The following is a 21,188-nucleotide window of genomic DNA, read 5'->3' on the forward strand; positions in this document are numbered from 1 at the left end:
GCAACAGATATATACAGGGATCAGGAGACAGCTATCCTGCAGCAAAAGAAAAGGGTTGTCGATCGTTGTTAATTATTTACTCCTGCCAGTCTCCTCTCACTGGTGTTAAGCAACAGAAACTAAAATAACTACATTCGTTATTGAAATAATGTCCCATTCTTCTTCTTCTCCTTTCACGCTTGCTCTTGCAGAAAAGGGTTTGGGGAAATAAGTAGTAAAAGTAAGAACTATCTTGCACTGTTCTCCTCTGCTAGATTAATTGTAAGTTGAAGATACACAAGGTACTCTTTTTTTTTTCCCTTTTCAAGGCAATTGCAAAAGACAGTTTCCCCATTTCCTTTTCCATTTTCAGTATGCGCATTTAGATGAAGCTAAAACTGCACTCTTGCACTTTTTATGCAGCTTTCCTAAAATAATTCTGAATAATTTAACAACGGCTCAGAAGCATTCCAGTTTAACCAGTCGTCGACCTTCAGTCATGTTTTAATGTCATCAGGTCTATACTGGTATTTCATCAGTTCCAAAGCAGCTGTATTGTAGCAGAGGCAATGGTGATATCCATAATTAAAGTTGCCCAATGTCTTCCATTACAATGTTTACCTTTCAGTAGATTATCAAACTTTAACTACTTCAATTAATATTTTACATTTAGAATTTTTCAGTCAAAATGGTCTTGCTATTTTGGAGAAGCAGCCGAGGGGAAAGATAGGTTTATTTATCCATTGTGGGGAAGAATAAACCCAGAGTCTTTTTCTTTGACTTTGTTCCCTCTAGTGTGAGGGTTGGATATAAAAAGCACTTTGAAAATCCAACCAAACTGTTTAAGTTTATAAGCCCCTGAAGAATCTCAGCAAACACAGACTCAACAAAAATTATTAAAGAACAAGGAAACTCACTTGCTAGTATCACTCTCTGGTGACAGGGCTCTACAGATCACTAACTTCTACAAGTTGTTATCTGAACTTTATGTCTAAAGGTTGACAATCCCGAGTTTGTGACTGATTTGTTTCACATGGAAGATTTTTTTTTCTTATATGTAATATTAAAATATTTCAGGGCATTATTTTCTTTATAAATACTACATTTGCAAAATCAAATAGAGATCCTGTGGGAAAAAATAGTATAGGATAACATAACTAAAGCATTGGGCCCATTTTTGCATAGGCTTTAGGATACAAAGGCTGCACTGAATCTAAGATTTTGAAACCTCTTAATGTTTTGTTTTGCTCTCTTAATTTTCTCCTAATGTAATCGACTGCAGTGGGAATAGATGGCATGCTATATTGCTAGCATCAAGAATTAAAAAAAAATAAAATACACCTTTACATGGCCCTTAATGTTTTCTGAGATTTGATTAGGAAATGTGTGGAAGATAGAAGTTTCACGTTATGGCTGATTTTGAAGAGTCAAAAGCCAAACTAGAAATAAAAAAATGATTAGAATATTTTGTTTCAGTTATAGCTTCTAATGTAAAGTCAAAGTTCTTTTCAATTTGCAAAGTAAAGTTATCTTGTTCCAAAAACATATACAACAAGATATTTTGTTGGAACTTTTCTGCTTTGTTTTCTTCCAGAAAGCCTGGAAAAACAAATTGATTTTGCAGTATTTCCAATTTCCCTCAACCATGCAACTTTATCTAAGTTTCTCTAACCGGCTCTGGTTTTATTGTGTTTAATGTTTGATTTGAGGTTTTTAGAGGAATGCTCCCTCCCCAGTTGGTGTTTCACCACGTCAGGTTAGACATTCTCTGGATGCCCTGGCTGCTGGGTGGTACAGCCTTGGTTTTTCCCTTCTCAGTGGTCAAGCGGGGCAGCTCACATTTCCTCACTTTTTTCCAGCTGTTCCCTTGGTGCTCGTGGTAGCTTTTACATCACATTGGCAGCGCACAGTCAGTTTTGGCTGTGAGAACTTAGGCGGGGACCCAGGGTTAAGATTTATTCTAAGTAAAAATTTCAGCAGGGTTTTAGACATGTTGCAGAGGGTTATTTTTCTCAGTTTCAAGACCCCTTTTATTTTTCAGGCTTGTGGGATGCTGGGGGGATTCAGCAGAGACCTCAGATGCGGGGGAAGCAGCTGCGCGATGAGTTCTAGTGATGCCGGAGCACGTGCTGCACTGGCCAGCCCTGACGGCTGGAAACGACAGCCCCCTCCTGTCCCCCTCTCCCACCCACCAGTAAAGCCGGGCTTGGACATGCAGATACCGGTAACTTGCGAAACTGCTCGGTGCGTCCTGAGTAGGGCTGCAGCCTGACAGCCTCACCGATGCGTGGGCTTCTGGAGAGCGAGGACTCTTTTCTCCTTCCCGTGGGAAGTCCCAGCAGGCAGAGCTATGGCAACCTCCCCTCGAGCTCCCGGTCGCCCTTCGGCACGTTCCTGGCTGTCGTGGGGTTAATACTTGGGGAAAGGTTGCGGGTGTTGGGTTCTCATGGCTGGCACAAGCTCCATCCCTGGGCACTCGATAAAAGAATCTAAACCCCGAATGCCGCTCTGTCCCCGCGTGCATTTGCCGAGCTTCCAGCTTGTCTGTGCCTGAAATGCCAGCGCTGGCTTTTTTTGGGCAGGGTAAGAGGGGAGAACTCAGGATCTGCCCCGTCCCTCTGGTTTCGTGCCACGGTGGCAGCGCAGTAACACTGGATGGGGCGCCGGGGCGGTGACGCGGCCCCTCCGAATGCTGTGCTGCCTGGAGGAGGCCTGTTTTGCAAGAAAGGGACCGGTGAGCTCGGGGACGCGGGCTCCAATCTGCGGGGCTTTCGGGTGTTTTTAAATTTTATCTTATCGTAGGACTCTTAAGGTGACAAGATGTGGTGATGGGCTTTATGCTTCATAATCCGCACTGCTTGCTATTACAAGCCTAATATGTTTGAAAACGCAAAAGTAGCTGATATTGTTAATTTATTTTGAACGAGGTACTTGCTGATACTCAGAGGAGCATTTTAGCTGCTCTCCTTGAAGAAATCAAGTAAGAGCGATCTGAGGAACAGTCTGGTTACAGGTTGTTTGGGAAGTGAGGCTGTTTTACTGAAATTGCGAGCTCCAGGGAACTCATGATAAGTCCTGTAATATTATCTGTACGCAATAGGACTTTATTATTCTTGAAATTATCTTATGATAAACACTTAATTCTCGATGTGCTCAAATTAATTTGTGAGAGTCAAATGAACAAATGCTATTTCATATAAGCATGTTTTGACATGCCTTGGTAAATCAGGATTTTTTTTTTTTTACTTGATTGAAACCAGATGAATAACCACAAATAGGAAATCTTGGAAGATAAAATCCTGGAAGTGTGCTATGCAACTACTTTACAAAGTTTTATAGCCTAGCTCTTCTTGAGGGACAAATAAATGAGGAACGAATGCAGCTACTACTATCAGGAAAATGCATTAGTGTTTTGACAGATAGACGTGGAGATGTTAATACATGAGGTTTGGTTTTTTTCCCTGATGTGTAAATACACACTTAATATAATTAGAAACAATTGTGAAGTCGCAGGCAGGGAATTCAAATTCTTCTGTTAAGCAGATATTGCAAATGCGATTTGTTGACAGCTTGTCGTGCTGCCATTACAGCTGACCTGGAGTTTTCTTTCTGAATGAATTTTCAAAGGAAAACGGACGTAGACAGAGTCATATTTGGCCAGGGAGCACTCTGACTAGCAGCAGATGATTAGAGAAAGGGCAGAAGAACAGGGCAAGTGCCGACTAGTATTTTCTATAGAATAGCTCCCTAACATCTGACTGTCCATGGCTGACTTCCTGAGCTGGAGGTTGCATCATGTTTTTAATTGTTAATAGCCCTTTTCTTCCACTAGTTTGATTTAAATAACATCTTGAACCCATTTGTATTTTTGAAAAACCATGAGGAGTCTTCAGTCTTCACGAGCAAACTTTTATTTGCTTTGTCTGATGATGTTTCCAAATTTTCATTTTGGCATTGGGGGGAAAAAAGGTGAAAGACTTTTTTCCTTGAGTTGTTTTGCACGTGTTGGAGATCATTGGTCCGAAGTACTGATTCCAAGTGTTCTGTTTCAAATTATATAAATGACAGTTTGAAGTATATTTTGTATATCAGGATGTTGTCATACAGGATATATGATGTTAGGCAACAACTTTTAGGTGCTACATGGGAACTTGGAAGACTGATAGAAACCCTTTGAAAAGACTCTCAACTTTCAGTCATAGTTTACTACTTGTTTACTTTTGGTGTTTCTCAGTGCTTTGAGATTTTAAGCTAGATTGGCCTGTTTATAATGTTATTGCTGTATTGCGACATCTGAGTGAAACATGTCAAACCAAAATTGTCGCTAAAATATGAAATACCTGAAAAAGTGACATTTTTAATATATCCTCTGCTCTGAAGAAAAGTTTTGCATACAAGTAGTGTTTTTAAACTAAGCCATTGGCAAGCCTCCCCTTCACCTGGCTAGATTGCCTCTACTAGTTATCAGAAAGTCCTAGGCGTTTAACCCCCGTTTGAGGAGCTCAATTTGAAAATACAGATTAAAAACTCTTGCTCAGCCATACCTAGTGCTTGGAAGTGCCTTGAGTCCATTGAAGCTGGTGATTTCAACACTGAGGTTTCTCAGGCACCTACAATTTTTTTTCTAAGCATGGTCAGAAGCACTTTAGTGCCAAAGTGCTTAGCAGTTTTGAGACCTACCTCGTGTCCAACCTAGGACACCTATAAATATTATGTTTCAGGAGGAGATGGACCTCACATGTACCTTTGAAGCTGGCTGGTGGTTCAGGCTCTGAAGAAAATGTAGCAGCAGCAAGCATGCTCCTTTGAGTCACGAGAGAAGGTGGTGGAACTGGACCTCTTCAACACAGACCCCAGTGACAAGGGGAGCTGCCCAGAGTACATGAGAAAGGTTTTAGTGTATTTTTTTGCTGTAAATATTTCCAAGGTGCTCGTCTCATTTCTGTGGGAAGCACCCTAGCTAGCAATCTAGAGGTGGTTCTTGGGGAAGATGCACATGCCGGCTTATGTGTTGAAGCTACACCACATTCCATGCAGTCCTTGGCATTCATGGTAGAGAACTTAGTGAATCTCTGCAGCCTAATATGGCAGTCATCTGGATCAGGGAGACCAAGGTTTCAGATACTACTGCAAAATATTACTCATGTATCTTTACAGATAGTTTTATATAAACAGACCTTGGGGAGGAACTGGGACTGAAGCCCTTTTCGCAAGGGGTATGAATGCTCTAAGTGCAGTCTCAGTTCACTCCTAAGTATTCTTTGGACAGGACAGGAGGGTTTAGGACTATCTGTCCCTGCACCTTCCCCTAGCCTGTACTCCTGCTGTGATAGGTCTTTCTTCATTATTCTTATTTCCTTATTTTTCTTCCCATCCTTATCCACAGGAAGGGATTACAATTTTTTTTTTTCCCCCCATGTGTGAGTTTGGTTCCCTCAGTGACAGTATGAAACAGAGTCACTACCATGACTTCCTTCACTTTTCAGTTGAAAGAAAGGGAGTAATCCCTGATCGCAGCTGTAGTGGCTTCTCTTCTGGAGCACATTGTGTTATGATGTCCATGAGAAAGGAGGTGGCGAGGCCCTAGGGAGGTGTGTGGGTCTTCCTGTATTGCTGTCATAGCAGCTTGGACAACTCTCTGCTCAGCGTTAGTGAATCCTGAGGTATCTGACTACATACCCAAGACATTGGGTCAGGATTATAACAGGGGTATAACAGGGGTCAACAGCCTAAAGGACAGGCAGTGGGAGGCTGGGTAGTACTTACAATCTCTCTTGGTATTCTCCAGAATCTCTAAGGGTGCTGCAGAGATGTCTCTGAATGAGGAGATTATGGAATATGATGCTCCTGTGTAATGAAAAGATCTAGTCCAAGTTCTTACGGACATTGCCTGCCATTCCTTTGTGCGCCAATGATTGAAAGCATGCGAATATACCTATAGCAAAAGTTATTGGGGAGTGTTTTTCTCCAAATTCTCCTTACAATCTGTAAAAGGAACCTTCTGGTCCTCAACATTTCCTCTAGGAAAAGTGTGTATAAACAGAGAGGCTCTTAATAGTGTTATGACTTTATCCAACATTAAAAAGTCCAGTTATGTCAGCTGGAAAGTAGATTTAAACATTGTTTTTAAAAACTTCTCAGCACAGCAGAAACTGCTTATAGAGTTCAGGTTCTCTAGTACAACCTGAATTTGTTTATAATACCAAACCTCCTACTTAATTAACAGTAAATACTTTTTTATTTGGTTTGATTGTTTTGACCCCAAATATGCAAACTGACTGCCATATGCAAACTGGTGAAGGCGTGGACTTAATTTTGATCTTGCTTACACCAACAAATGGAATGATGTGTGACTTGCATCAGTCTGAGTCAGGCTGCAGGAGGCCATATGTGTTTATTTTAGTATTTATGAATGGTTATATTTACCTCATTGCAATGACTCGCTTTGGTTTCTATTGACAAAACCATGACTTAAGAGAATGTTTGTGAAGACAAGAGCAGATGTTTCCAGGCTGCTTGCCACAGAGAGGAAAAGCCAGTATTTACTTGTAAGCTGGTGTTGGTTGTGCCATTTTTCCAATGAGTAATGATGAACAGTAGCTATTAGTCAGTTGCTGAAGATCCTGACTGGACAACAAAAGAATGGGCTTGGAGATGCCTTTTTGTATAGTCTGATCTATACAGTAGAGTGGAAGACAATTGCTGTAATCACTGAAACCAATTCTACTTTGTAACACTCTTTTGAAGTATCTTAATGACCAAAGAGAACCTAAAAGCTTAATGAATAGATATTTTCTCCCCATCTCCACAAGCGTGTTGATTTCAAATTAAGCTGAAAACTTTTACTAGACACTTTTATGAAATTGCAAAGCAACATAAGCTTTTTGGAGTTAGTTTGGTGATTTTCTGTTTCCCTCTGCAGCCATAAGAACACTTCCTAAATCATCAATAGTAAAATGAAACGTGTTTTAAATGGACTTTATAGAGGGGGAAAAAGTGTAATGGACTATCAGCAGGGTTAATGATGATCTGGGAGGTTTTTTGGGGAACTATCTGTGAAGAAATATTAGTGCACACAGTTTTAATGGGCAAGGAAGGACTGACTTCAGTCACCCAGGAGCCACAGTGTGGGGTGTGCAGCATCTGCAGATTTGGATATGGAGGTCTGGAAAGGCAAAAGAAGAGTGAGGCTACTTTGGAAGAGACAACACCTGTGTGTTGTCGCTGGTGTTATATGGGTGGGAGGCCCCTTGCAGGCGGAGCAGAGGGGTGAGAGGGACCCAGTGGTCTCCCACACCAGGGCACGGCGCTCATTGGGCAATGCCAGGTCTTTGCCCTCCGTGAAGGCTGTGATCTTTGGATAAGGAGTTGAGTCTTGCTTCAATATGATGATTTCTGAAGAGAAAAGTGATACGCATTTTGAAGAGATGTAGCTGTAACATCTGTGTAAGCAAGAACCTGCTAGATGGAAATTATAATGAACTACAGCGTATACGACATAAACTCTGTTTTGTTTTGAAAAACATGCAACACAGTGCTCTCCTGGTTTAACCAGAAGCCACTACACAATGTGTCTTTGAATGCCATGAATGCCGGGAGAGCTGAGCATGACTTTTCCTCTTAAAAAACACCAAGCAAGTTTGAAGGAATATCCTGTATCAGTTTACCAACAGGGAATTTTTAAAACTAATATATGAAGGCATCTTCTGCCTTCCCACTTTCATTGTCCACTTACTGCAGGCTTGGTAAGGTGTATTCCTGGAGATGTCTCAGGGGTTTCTTTCAGTTACTTTTTTAATAGGAAGTGTTATGTTGATCTGCAAGTGTCATGCCACTGGCTGGATGAAATACCATATGAGCAGTTCATGGGCTTACTGGTTCCACCTGCTGGCTGAAATGGTGGTAATGACCTGTCAATCAAGTGGGGTTGAACAAGTAATCTTAGGACAAGATTTTACTAGTAATTCCTGTCTGAGGTATGGGGATAGAGTCTTGTCTTTGTGCTACAAACTTTCTCTCTGATTTTTCATTAAATTTCAGTTCATTAAATTAAATTTTAAAATGCAATTTCTTAAGCAAGATGGCAATGCCTAATCACAAGTGCATTTTTAGCAAGAGGAGGACAGCAACCTCATTTGAAAATAAGGTGATGAACAAATTAACCTACTGATGTGCCAGCACTGCAGCCTGCTCATAACTTCTGGAGCTCACCCAGGGAGAGAAAGCCTAGACCCCCTAGAGCTATCACAGATATGTACAGCATGCACGAGGACTGGGAGAGGGATGACCCCTTGCATTGTGAACATGCCCCAAAATTTCCACAAGGAGGGAAAAGGGTGGGGAGAACCAAGAGCTAGACTTAACCCTGGGTAATGCAATGTCCATGGGTACAGAAGAAAGGCTGGAGGTGAGAGGAGCAAATGGCTCTCATTAGCATGGGTTGTAGGGTTGAGACTAGGGCTAGAGTTCAGGGGAGCATGGGCATGGGATTCCAGTTAAAGCTGGATCCTGCAAAGCCCGCAGGGCTAGAAGAAAGCTGAGGACTTAACATGAAGGCAAATGGTGTTTGCTACGTATGACTAATGCCAGGATTAGTGTTGGAGTTACTGTTAGGATTTGGGATTTTGGGTGCTCCAGTGCTTAGTTCCTTGTTTGAATCTCACCAGGCTTTCAGTGCTGAGGGTTGGTTCCAGCAGAAGTAAATCTTTTTTGATCAGTTTTGTTAGCACTAGGCTATGATTAAGTCTAAGTTTAAGATAACAAAGTTTCTGAGATCCTGTTTTATAGAGCTTCATTTCTTGTCGCGTTATCAAAGCACGTGGAATAGATTAGCAGCTGGTTCTGTGGAGGTGAATGGTTTATATTGTAGGTTTCAGAGCTAGTAGGTTTTTAAAGGTCTTTTTAGATTCTTTGAGGATTTAGCTATTCAGGGTATTTTAAAACTGCATGGCTGCATTAACTTTCTTCTGTTAGTTACAAACCTTCTTCCCTCATTTTTCTATCAAAGGAAGAAGAGAAGGCTTCTGGGGGAACATTGTTGTGCTGCTACCCTTCCTCCTGCTCCAGGCAGTCATTGCTGGCTGCCAGAGGTTCAGTCTAGACTGCTAGTGACAAACTCGGAAAAAAGAGCAAGTGATTTATGAATCACACAAGGCTACAGTTATACTCCAGAATAAAATAGGGACAGGATATTAGCGCATGAGTAGGTCCTGCAGATATCCATATTGACATGCTTCTTAGCATGGCTTTGTCCTGTATTGATTAGTTGTCCACCAGGCATAGTCTGGGCACAGTTCAGGAGGTGAACATGCACCATGACCATAAGCATGTGGATATGGCCATCCTCTTCGGGAAAGTGATTTAACCTCGGGGACAGGAGGTGTTCTGAACCACTTGGCCTCAGAGCCAGAGGAGAGTTGCTTGCCTGAATTATTTAGTGATACACAGAAAGCCAAATTGACTCGGGGACAAACAAGCCAATAGCTGGGTCTGAAGGGTCAGCCTAAGGAACAACTTAATGGGGAGGGAATTCTTGCATCAATTGCAAAGACGCTGCTCATCTGCAAACACTATTTTTTTTTCTGTTTTAAAAGCATTGGTGTTTTAAAGGATTTGTTTGGAAGCAAATCCCCCCATTTTTCTTTGTTGTTTCTGATGGCATGTGATTGTGGGAACTCAGTAGCACTTGCAGGTATGCTGCAGCAGTTTACCGTGCTGCCAGTAGTTTTCATAGAGCATTACTGTACCATGGTCAGAAATGGTTGATTACACAGGAGAAGGAAGCGCAGAGCAGTTGTTGAGTATGTAGATAATGCTAGGTGGAATATTGAGTCTGATTGCATTTGACTTAAAAGCAACATCCTTCCCCGCCTAAAAACCAAAATCCCATCCCTGAAAATATTACAGCTGCCTCTCATGGTAATTTTTTTAGTCATTTTTATAAGCTCAAGAATTCTCAGATACAGCTAGTACTTCATGCATTCCGAGAGAGGTGACACTTCATCTTTCACTAAGATACTTCAGGCTCATTCTCATACCAAATCCATTTTCATATGCAATTAGAAGGAAAGTGTTTGCAGAAACGATAAGAAAAACCTGATAAATGAAATCTGCTATACACTGTCAGTCATGCTGATGCTATTCCAATAAACACAAACATGTTTTTGTGTACCCAGTTTAAAGAGACAGAGTAAAATAATTTACGGACAAAATTGTCTTTCCTTCCTTGCAGCGTTTATATGTATGTAATACAATACACACCAAAAATATGTCAAGGGAGCATTATTGACATAAAGTAGAGTGCTAAACAGGCAATGCTATGGTTAGTGTCATAGTTACAGCATTATAGTTAACAGGCTTTTTGTTCAGTAACTGGGCCCCTCTCTGTGAATGTGTTATAAACAGTCTTAATGCAATTAGGATCATTTTTTAGGGTGAATGTTTGGTTTTAGCAAGGGGTTTTGCTTTCAAGGCAAATGAAGTCAGATTTATATCACGTCTGTTATTATCTAAGTGGAGCCTTGTCTTCCAGAGGAGATTTGTCTTAGAGAGTGCACAGATTGGGCAGCCTTCAATTTAGGAGTGGATATAAAATAATTTTCCAAGTGTTGCCTGATAATTTTTTCCTTTTTTTTTTTGTACACTATTCAAACATTGCTTGGAAGACAAAATCAGTCATTTCCTTGTGGGAATTGCTATTCTGCTCTTTTACTGTAGTTTCTGAGTGCCTCAGAAATGTTAGTGTATCATTAGCAGTTCTGAGGAGGTGATGTGATATCTCCACTTTATAAATCAGGAGTGAAGGCTGGTGGTTGAAACACAGGTCTGAGAGTGTGTGCTAATTTGGGGGCCCCGTTCAATGACCTGATTTCTTGGACTAATGCATTTTGTGTGATCAAGGCACATTGCCTGTTGTTGATTTCAGTGGCATTAGTGAGTGCTCAGGAGCTCTGCAATCTGGGACTCAAGGCTTGAATCTGAAGACCAAATATATAAGGAATACTTATGTGGTGACCAGCTGGGTCAAGATTTAGTGTAAAGGGCTTTCCTAGCAGCACATAAGAACTGTGGAGCAGAGGCTAGCATACAGTACTTTCTCCAAGGATGATGTTCATTTCTAGTTGTCTGCAGCCTCTGTCTTCTGATTCTACTATGCCTTTGAATATCTGTAACAAATGAGGCAGTGCTCCAATGAGTGATGGTCTCTCTAGCTGCAATTCTGATCCTCAGAACAGATACCTACTGCTAAGTTAGAGAACAGATAATTTATTTAAAGAAGGTACTTAGAGAAAACAGTCCAAACCACTTCAGCTTTGACAGCCTGTCCCAAGTTTTCCTTGTTATTGCATGAAATAGTATAGTCTATGTATACGTTAAAAATGTGCCCATATTTTGTCTTACAGTAGTCATCTGACGACAGTACCTGAGCCAGTCTCTTCCTTCAGCTTAATATCCTGCTACGTACTCATCTATTTGCAAACAGCTCGTCTTTGCTCAGAACTGGTCCGTGGTGTCAGCTTAGTGACATCAGTTTACTACACTGGGTGGTGTTGCTGAGAATGTAAACCTATGCCATTAGCCTGTTTGCAATATAAAATAGACTTCTGCATTTTACAAGCTTATGCAGTGTAGCGCGATTCTGGCAAGTGTTAAGAAAAAAGGTGTTAAGGAGAGCTGGCAGCTCCTTAAAGAAAAGATATTAAGTGCAAACTCTTCCACTAAAAGGAAAGTTAAGGAAGTGCAGTAGAAGACCGTTGTAGCTAAATTGTCAGCTCTTCATGGCCCCTGAAGAGAAGTTTCTTTACAGAGTGGGAAGTAGGTCAAATTTCCAAGAACAGGGATAAAAAAATTGCATGTAGGGACAATAAAATCAAAAGTCTTGAGGCACAAAATGAGATTAAAGTATCCAGGTGTGTAACAGGTGGTAAGAACTTATTTTTCATGTACATTTGTAATGAAAGAAAGACTGAAGGAAAATTTAGAGGGTGAAAGGCATCAACAGATGACATTGAGAAGGCCAAAGTGTCTTTGGTTTGTTTGGGTCTTTCCCAGTAAAGTGGATACTGCTGCTACTGATAACATGGGGGACTGTACTGCCACTGCTACCCTGGGCAGGTAGGCAGGACCTGGGTGCCAGAACATCTCACATGCACAAATGAGTGTCTCCGTACAGTCTGATATCTACAGATGCATACACCTTCCACCCCCACCCACTAATTTTAGGATGGTTTGTTTGGAGGATGTTGCTGTACAATACCTGAAATACTGATTGAAGATGACTTGGAAAATGTTTGGGAACAGTCCAGTGTCGGAAGGGAAGCGTGAGCTGAGAGGATCCCGGAGGTGGCTTCTCTGCAAGTGCTATTCTATGCTTTTGTAATAGGTTAGGTGATGGCACTGATTGTGATAATTTATATAGAAGGCACTACGCTGGTAAGGATGAAAGACAGTATGAAATAAAGGGCTACAATTCATATTGGTCTTGATCAGTTGGAGAAGCCATCATAAAAAGAATGGTCACAGTTCAACAAGGACATGTTCTACATGTGATCATTAGGAGTAACCAACTTTAATGATAAAGGCTGGGGAATAACTTCCTAGCAAGTAATTATGCAGAAAAAAGTCTGAGAGTCACAGGGAACCACAAGCCAGTACATGAGTTGACATTGTCATGCTGTGGTATGTAGTATTTGGGGGTGAATAGAGAGGAATATAGCCTGCAGAATATACGAGAAAAATCCCTCCTTGGCTGCAGTACCATGTCATGTCAGAGGGATTATAACTTGAGAAAGATGTACATCAATAAGCCTATGCAGAGGGACAGCACCAAGACTGAACAAATGGTCCCAGATAACGTGACTGATAAGTATGTATTGAGTGAATTGGTGTTATTTGGGATAAATGGCAGAAATATGATTAATGGTTATTATAGCCTTTGTATATATGGGCTACTGCAAAGAGGGAGAGTGTAAGCTGTTTTCTATGCCTGCATTAGCATCAAGACTAAAGACTGTAAGTTCCAGCAAGAAAGATCATGCTGCCATGGTAAGAGTAGTCCAGCACTGGAAGACTTTGCATGAGGACGTTATTGAATCTGCATTTTTTGAGGCCTTCAAGAACAATTAGGAAACATCCTCTGGGAATAACAGAAGTAGTAGTAGATTTTTCTATGGGGCTGTACAACTCCTGATGCCTTTTCCAGGTGTAATTGCATTTTTTTCTGACACACTTCCTCTTTCATCTTTTTTATCCTTTTACTTGTTGATGAATACCACTATTCTCTGGATAGGGATTTCTTAGTTGGGGTGGGGGGGTGTGTGTGTGTAAAATTTAGCAAATCCATAGCAGTCATGTTGGTACAGAATTTCATGGCGCAGTGCTTTAAACTACTGTTTGACTAATTGCTGAAGCTGTAAGTGTCCCAGGCCACAACTTCTTAGCTGGGCAAAACTCCGTGAGAGTGTTCTTTATAGACTCCTTGTAAGAGTAGGGACTGGGACTTGCTTTCTAATAAACATATTTTCTGAAGACTTTTAAAATGCATGTAGCAGTCTGACATACCAGCTGTCACCAGAAATCATGTCCCCCACCGACACCCGCATGCAGTGTGTTGTCATTCATGTCACACGGAGAGGGAGTGTTGACAGGTCCTCTTGCTAGTCACCTTAGAATGGGAAGAAGGAAGCCAGGGCTCAGTAAAGGAGAACTGGCATTCACAGGGGAACACCAGGAACAGTAGAACCACAACAGTCTAGGCAAAGAGTTTCTGGCCTGGCCCAGGGCTTTTCTGCAAGTCTAAGAGGAAATGCATGCAGCAAGAGAGAAATTTTCTCTAGCCTCATCCGTGTTTAGCTTGGTGTTTGGGACTGGTTGGAAGCTCTCCCATTGTGGGACAGCAGTGTAACACCATTCATGGCCAATCTTTCCAAGTTCTGGAGTCTCCAGTAGCTCTAGTTGCATTTGTGTTAAAACTCAATCATGTTGTTTTTTGACTTAGAAACCGAACTTGATTTCCAAGCCAATGCTTGACAGCATCCTTTGTCTTCGTGATGACAGATGGAAGTATGTCCGGAGCCTCCTGACCCCAGCCTTCAGCGATACCAAACTGGAAGAGGTAAGGTGTAGGCTGTGTTGCTTTCCTAATTTAGAAGACATAATTGTTTTCTTTTGTGCAAGCACCTACCTTATATAGCACTATATTAAGAACAGGTAAAAAACTGCCACTTTGTGCCAGTTTACTTAGACCTGAAGGGCACGTGCAGCTGAGCATACATACAGTGTGATCCAGGTCATAGGTTGGCAAAAATCAGAACAGCTCATCTGAGAATATGATCCTCTGTCTTTATATAAACAAGTTTGTCCATAAAAGTGTAGTGAACTCAAAAAGGAGCCTTATACCTTCTTCCCCCCACCCTGTTAGGAGTAAGCTAAAATACAGAAAAGGTAATTGCTCCCAGTTGGAACATAGCTTTTCGTGATTTGCTGAGTCAGCAGCTCTCACATTAACACGGGAACTGCTGTCAGTCTATTTTCATTTCTCCATCTCCTTCCCCACCTTCTCCTTTTATTCTTTAATCCTTTCGTATAATAAAATAAGTCACTGGAACAGAATGTCATTGCCAGATAAATACCTCTGAAAATAAATGTCTCTGCGCTGACCTGCTGCTAATTTGCTATAAATGTCCCAGCATTTACTTAGCCATGGGAACCCATTACCTGGTAACAAAGTCCTATTCCAGCGGCACGATATCTCTTAATTAAACACAGATAAATGATTGACTGCTTAAAGTCCTCTTTCAAGGGAGGGGAGGGGGGAAACAACAAAAACCCACCTCTTCCTTTATGTATTTTATTCTGAAAGGGAACCATGCCTCACTCTGGTGCCCAGTCCTGGGTTATAAAATTTTCCACTGGGCAGACACTTGTGTTGTTTTGACATGCCGCTGTCGAAATCCACAGTAACATCTAAATGTGTCTGGCTCTCCCAGCTCTATAGACAGCAGTCGCTTAGCAACGCCGGCTGTCACCTCCTTATTATGGTAAATTCTAATTGGCCGCCAGCCTGGTGGAGATGCTGATTAATCACGACTGACAATGCCATTGGTTATGCGCCCCGACATTTGCTCTGTCACTGGCTCCGTCGTGAAATTTTAGCGAGGCGAGGATGTTTAAATATGCAAGCGATTAGTGGCGCGTGGCGGGGAGAGGAGAGTTTTGCGTTTTCCTAGCGGAAATTAAACCGCCTTCCTGCAGGCCATCGGCTCTCTGCTGGCGGACCGACAACGGATAAAGCCGGGCTCCCCTCGGTTTGCGGAAAGCAACCTCTGCCGGCACCAGCCAGGCAGACTTGATGGCGGAGGGCGGCGAGAGCGAGCAGTTGGAGGCCCTGGGCGTTGTGCTTCGGGGCTGGGAGGGCATGGGTTTGCAGGTTTTGTTTTGACCTGTTGAACCGAGGTGGGAGGAGAAGCCACGGTCCACAGTGGTGGAGCTGCAACACGGGAGTAGTGGTAGGAGGTAAAATGGAGGGCTGGCTCGAGCCTTGTAGCTGTCTCACGTGCAAAAACTGAGATCTTTATTTGTCGCCTGATAATCAGCTTTCCCTGTGCTGCCCCTTCCAAATTCAGCGGAAGGGGTGCAATTGTGCGTGGACTCAGGGTGACCTGGAAACAGCCACTTTCTCCTCACGGTCTGCAGAAAGTGGGAAAACGAGGAGCGAGGAAGGTCTCTCTGAAAGGCTCAACTTTGTTCCTCTGTTCCATGTCTTCACCAGAAGACTGTCCATCCCTACGCAGAGAGATGCTTGCAGTAAGTCCACGTGAGATTAAGAACCTTTTTTGAATGGATGCACTCTTCAGCCTTGCATTTCATTTTCTACCCAAATACATGAACAATCCTGGGATTTGAAGTTAATGCAACTTAAGTCCTCACCCGTGTGCTTCTCTTGCTGTTGCTTAATTTAGAAGCCATACCAACACTTCTCAAAGGAAATCAATGCTCATTAATTATGATTTCACTTTTTAACTCTCCCGTATTTAGTACTCTCTTAGAACCTCTATGGCAGCATGGGAATAAAAATACCATGTTCTAGTACTGGCCATATTACAGAGTATTCAGAGTTATGTAGAAGACATCCTATTTATAATAAACTCTTCCTCTCTACCTCAAAGGAGTTACAAATAAGCTAATTCTGGTATTAATTTATTGTATAAGAACCAGGATATGTTGTTTTATACATATTTATAAATACTGCTAGACACATTCCTCATTTCTTCTCCTGAGACATTGATTCCTTTGCCACAGAGATCTCGACTCTGACAAAACCCCACACCAAAGCCTTCCTCTCTGATCACTCAGGATGTCTGCCTTCCTGTGTTCCGCTGTGTAAACTCCCCAGTGATGCGGGAGAGACTGTGGACCTTCCCGAGTAGCTTTGGAGAGTGGTTCCCCTTCGAGTGCTGCAGCTCCTAGTGCCACTCTGAACATAGACTTTGCCTGTCTGGATGCTCCGAGAGAACTGGGAGCAATAGCTCCCAAGCTAATAAGCCTGGGAGAGAGCAATAAATGTTAAGAACTCCTTGTGCTTCCCATAGCAATCACTTCAGATAAGAGATGCACGAAGTGTTGGAGAGTTGAGTGTAGGTTCCTAACACCTCCATTTCAGGAACACAAGAATCTCCTATTAGTCTAAATAGCAAGAAGCTGGTCATCCGTGCTCTGGCCTGGCTGCTGGAGGACAAAACCCAAGACAGAGCTAATGTATGATGCTAAGGTTTGACCCACAGTGCCCCACATTGCATCTAGCTGCTGTGGCTGGGGACAGAGGTGTACTTTGCCCTTGTCTCCACAGAATTGGCATAGTGTCACTGAGAAGTTCACTAAGCTTGAAGAATTTCCCCTTAGTTTGGCAAAAATCTCCAAAAGTCCATCACCAAATGGGGAAAAGTTGATCCCAGAAGTTTGGAAGTTTGCAAAGTTATGAGCAATTAAATGAAACTAGAGGTTATAGTGCTGTTGGGTAACCAGTGTAGTGATTGCTGTGTGTATGTAGAATGTTGCTTTCCTAACATTTTTCAAGATTTTCTGGCATCTTCTCCAGCTTTCGCTCTGTGTCTCAATTTCTCTTTAAAAGCTGTGCACTGTTTCAGTGTTGCTTTTATGGATTTCTATACATTGTGTGTTCTCCCTTTTTTAATTTTCTTTTTCTAATGAGTATGTAAAGATTAGTAAAGCAGTCCACTCCAGCTGAAGGAAGGTTCATCCCACATGAGTTGCCACTGGAGTTGGCAGCCAACCTGATAATGAGATCCTTCCAGTGAGACCTGAATGGCACTGTCATGGTGCCATTGCTACGGGAGCACTAAGAACGAGAAATGAGAGATAGAAGGCAGGAGACCCAAGAAGTTTCACTTCCAGCTCTGCCACTGACTGCCTGTGGGTGATCTGGCAGAAGCCATTTAAATCCTCTGTGCATTAAATTACTTTCTTCCATTGAATGGGAATATTACTGACCACTGAAAGTTGATCCAAGATGTAATTCATGAGGAACTGGTGAAGTAAAATACCTAGAGGTCCTTAAGTAAAAGATGCAGTTCCCGGTGTTCCTGTCATGCTCTCCTCAGCTATTATGTATTGGAACAAGCTGACGTGTTAGTGATCTCACTGTACCAATCTTGATTCCCTATTTAGTATTTCTTATTTTGTTCCTCTGCTTTTTGCTCTGGTGCCTGTGATGACCCTGCAGTTCTGGACCCCTTGTCAGACTTGATAAATAGCTTTGCTCTCTTTTACAGGCAACACCAGCAGAAAACCTATTGATTTTTATTTATTCTGATGGTGCTGCAGTAGTCTTGTCATCTCCTATCAGTATGCCAGCAGCCCTTTCCTCCACTAACCAACCATTAAAACAAAATAGAACACAAAAATTAAAGAAGAGAGCAGAGCATAATGTAGCATTGTCCTAAATAACCTGCGAAGTGGAGTTTGTGTTGAGGCATTTTCTTTCAAGCGAAGGGAGACACAAAGCAGAACTTGTGATAACGTGGCAGAACAGTGCAGGAAACTCCTCCAGTGTCACTCTCAGGCATGTAGATTTTCCAGGTCCCACTAGGACATACGATCTGACAGGCCAACCATTGAGACTTCCTTGATTTGCTCTTACTGTGCTTGTGCGTGCTGATCAGAGGCGTTTTGGAAGGGTCTCTGGAAATTCCTATTATTACTCAGCAAAGCGAGTGTGCTCACCTGAGACAAAGCAAATTGCTAGTGTAAAAGCTGGTGTGTGCGTATCCTTGAGCCACAAGTCAGTGTCCTGTTGAGTTGCTTATGTTGGTAAGTTGGGCCCATGAATAGCAGGGCCCCACTGGGAGGTAATGGAAACAAATCCTCTCACAAACGTCTTCATGATGCTCTGCTCTTCTCCTGGTTTTAGTCAGGGACTTGAAATCTGGTACAGAAGCAATTCTTATGTTAGGGATGTAACCTTTTTCCTTCTCCATTTTCCTTTATATTTCATCCCATTTGTGGGACAAGAGGCCCAACACGGCTTCTGTGCACTGTAAAGTCTCCAGTGTGTCTGTCTACAGTGAATACGATACTAAGGGGTGCTAATAATAAGGCCAAATAATAATAGCAAATACTGAGGACCACATCTAACTAGAGGAACATGACTCTGATGCCTTTGAACAGTGCAAACATCCCCATGCACTGTGCATACACAGAATCAGAAACTAATTGTTGTTATGTGCCAAATCGCATATTGGCAGGATTTATACAGCAAAGCCCCTGGCATCATGAAAACCCTAACCCCAAATGCTGCTCTTTGGCAGAAAGAAAGAAATTTGGATTCTGGGATACTCTTGCTATTAGATAACTGGCAGATCAAATATTTACAGGGACCATATTGTTTAGATTTTTCTTCATCCTGTTGTTCTCAGCCAATCTGAGCACAGAGCAGCTGGGGCTTGTTTACCCACCTGAATTTCAGGCAGGTTATGCAGCTTTTATGTTCTGACTGGCGAATGATAACGTATAGAAAGTTAGTGATACCCAAGGCGGTGCAGATCAACATGTCTGTTTCTGTGCTGGTTTTCGAAGTTTGGTATAGTTCACCTCCCCCAACAGTACTTTATTTTTCTTGACAATTGAACAAAGAGTTTAAAGTGTTAAGGGACTTGAGAGTGTTTCAGTCTGTGGTCTTTGTAGTTAGCAATCTTGGACTAATTTCTGTCCCTCAGGGGAATAAAAACCCAAACTCAGGATTCCTGAGTAGATATCCCCTGTAGCTTTCATATGCAAATAATTGTCTCATTGATATGACTCTGTCCTGTCATGTTAACAATAAATCAAATCCATGTGTCCCCCTCCCCATTTTCCTGGTTACATTTGCTAATAAAAGTATCTTATGGCTAGAAATGAATTGCAACAGCATTTTGAAAGGCTGGTGGAATGTGGAAAGTACAGAGGTGCTGTGAGGTGCCCTGGCCAGGTGTACGTGCCCCTGCCATCTCTGCCAGCTGTTGGAAAGCAATAGCAACCAGCTGGGTGGTTGCAGGTCTGGTGATGTGATGAAGAATAAAAGAGAAAATAAGGCAATAAGAGGAAAATCTGAAATGATCACCATCTGTTTAGAAAACATCATACCTGTTAGAATACGGATTTCCATTTTGTTGTCCTTGACTGGTTCAGTTCATTGGAGGGGCTGGACCCAGAGATTATAAAGCATTTCACCCTGGTTCAATCTGTTGAACAGGAATGTGTTAATTTTGTTGAACCATTTCAGAAGCAGATCACTGCAGGGGACCTTCTTTAGAAAGCCAAAAGGGGAAGAAAACTGCCACATAATGTGGTGTGCACCTCCTAAACACATACTGGCTACTTTTACTGAATACTAATCTGGCTTCGGTACTGTCTTGTGAGACTGTGGCAAAGCCCAAATCAATCCAGCTTTGAACTGAAGTAGCAACAACCTGCTCCGTCCCATATAGGTATGGGACCCTGAGAGCAGCTAGACACATTCTTGACTCAGACTTCTGCCTTTGGAAAACATGTTGGATGCTCTCGAGTTGGCCTTTTGACTGCGTATAGTCTTGCCCATGTGTTAGGATGGCAGTGTGCCTGTGCACAAAGTGTTATGCCAGTTTCACAGAGGTAGAAGTGCCAAGCAAAATGGACTTGGCTGGGCAGGCTGCATAGCTCTCCGAGTGTGGTGAGAGGCTGCAGTAAGTCTTTTTTGGTAACGAGAATGTCAGAGGAGTCGGACAAGTCTGGTTCTCATGTTTGTTGACATCTGTATGCTGAAGGAGGTTGTTCAGCAAGGAAAACCAGGTTTCTGTCTGTATGTCTCATGATGCTTGGCATTAATTGTTGAGGCAAGATTGTGGTAATAAATTGTAGGCTATAAGGATCTCTTGGCTGTCTATATGGAGAAAGAGCCATAGCAAATAATGCCTTTAGGGTCACTGCTGGATTGCTGCTACACCCTTCCTCTGCCCACCTAGTAGGTGTAATCAAGGCAAGTGCCTGATGCCTTTTCATATGTAAAACGTTAAAGAGAAAGAGAGAGATTTTAATGAGGTCTTGATGGCTGCCTACATCATGGTTTCCATGAAGCACTAAAGAGGAGGCTGTTGCACTGTTAGTTACAGCCAGACTGTGGCTAAGTCTACCTGACCATCGTGTCAGTGACTAGAAAGAACCTCTAGCTGCATAAATTCACGTGAATGTCTATTCAATGGCATCACCACTACAGAAAACCCTTTCCTCAGATTGCAATAGCAGTTTGCCCTCAGCAACTTGTAGTGGTACACATGGTGCTTTTCTAATGTACAGGTTAAATCCCTCAAAATGAGGGACAGCAGGATGGAAATGCTGGGTGTCTGATGCTAATATCTTTACAGGGCTTTGGGACTACGGAAAATATTATTCCTTCTGCCCTGGAGCATATGTAGCCTCTATATGATGAACTGTAAACATGGATCACGATAAATCATCCTTTGGAACAGAGAATGTTTAAAAAGAGAGGGGGTTGTCTTTGCTTGATAGCTCTCTGCGTATATAGCCACAGGTGGGCAAGAACCAAAGGTCAGTTAAGTGACAGAGCCTCTCAAGTTTAGGCCCAGAGCTGGAGAAGGGCATTCATATAATGTGTAGGTTTATTTTTAGCAGACAGTCCCAACATTTCATCTTACCTGTGCAAAAGTGCTTGACTGCAC

The 21,188-nt window shown here is 42.3% G+C and overlaps 1 protein-coding gene across 1 annotated transcript in view; it reads left to right on the plus strand.

Moving 5' to 3' along the window:
* Positions 1–21,188, plus strand: part of TBXAS1 (thromboxane A synthase 1 (platelet)) — a gene marked incomplete at its 5' end in the record, with an annotated part of 149,848 nt that overhangs the window by 36,164 nt on the left and 92,496 nt on the right. The window contains one exon of the mRNA XM_010288551.1: positions 13,976–14,092. Within this exon, the coding sequence (XP_010286853.1) occupies positions 13,976–14,092 (117 nt within the window). The remainder of the gene's footprint in view (positions 1–13,975; positions 14,093–21,188) is intronic.

Source organism: Phaethon lepturus, unplaced genomic scaffold (genome assembly GCF_000687285.1).
Source record: "Phaethon lepturus isolate BGI_N335 unplaced genomic scaffold, ASM68728v1 scaffold9576, whole genome shotgun sequence".
Lineage (NCBI taxonomy): Eukaryota > Metazoa > Chordata > Aves > Phaethontiformes > Phaethontidae > Phaethon > Phaethon lepturus.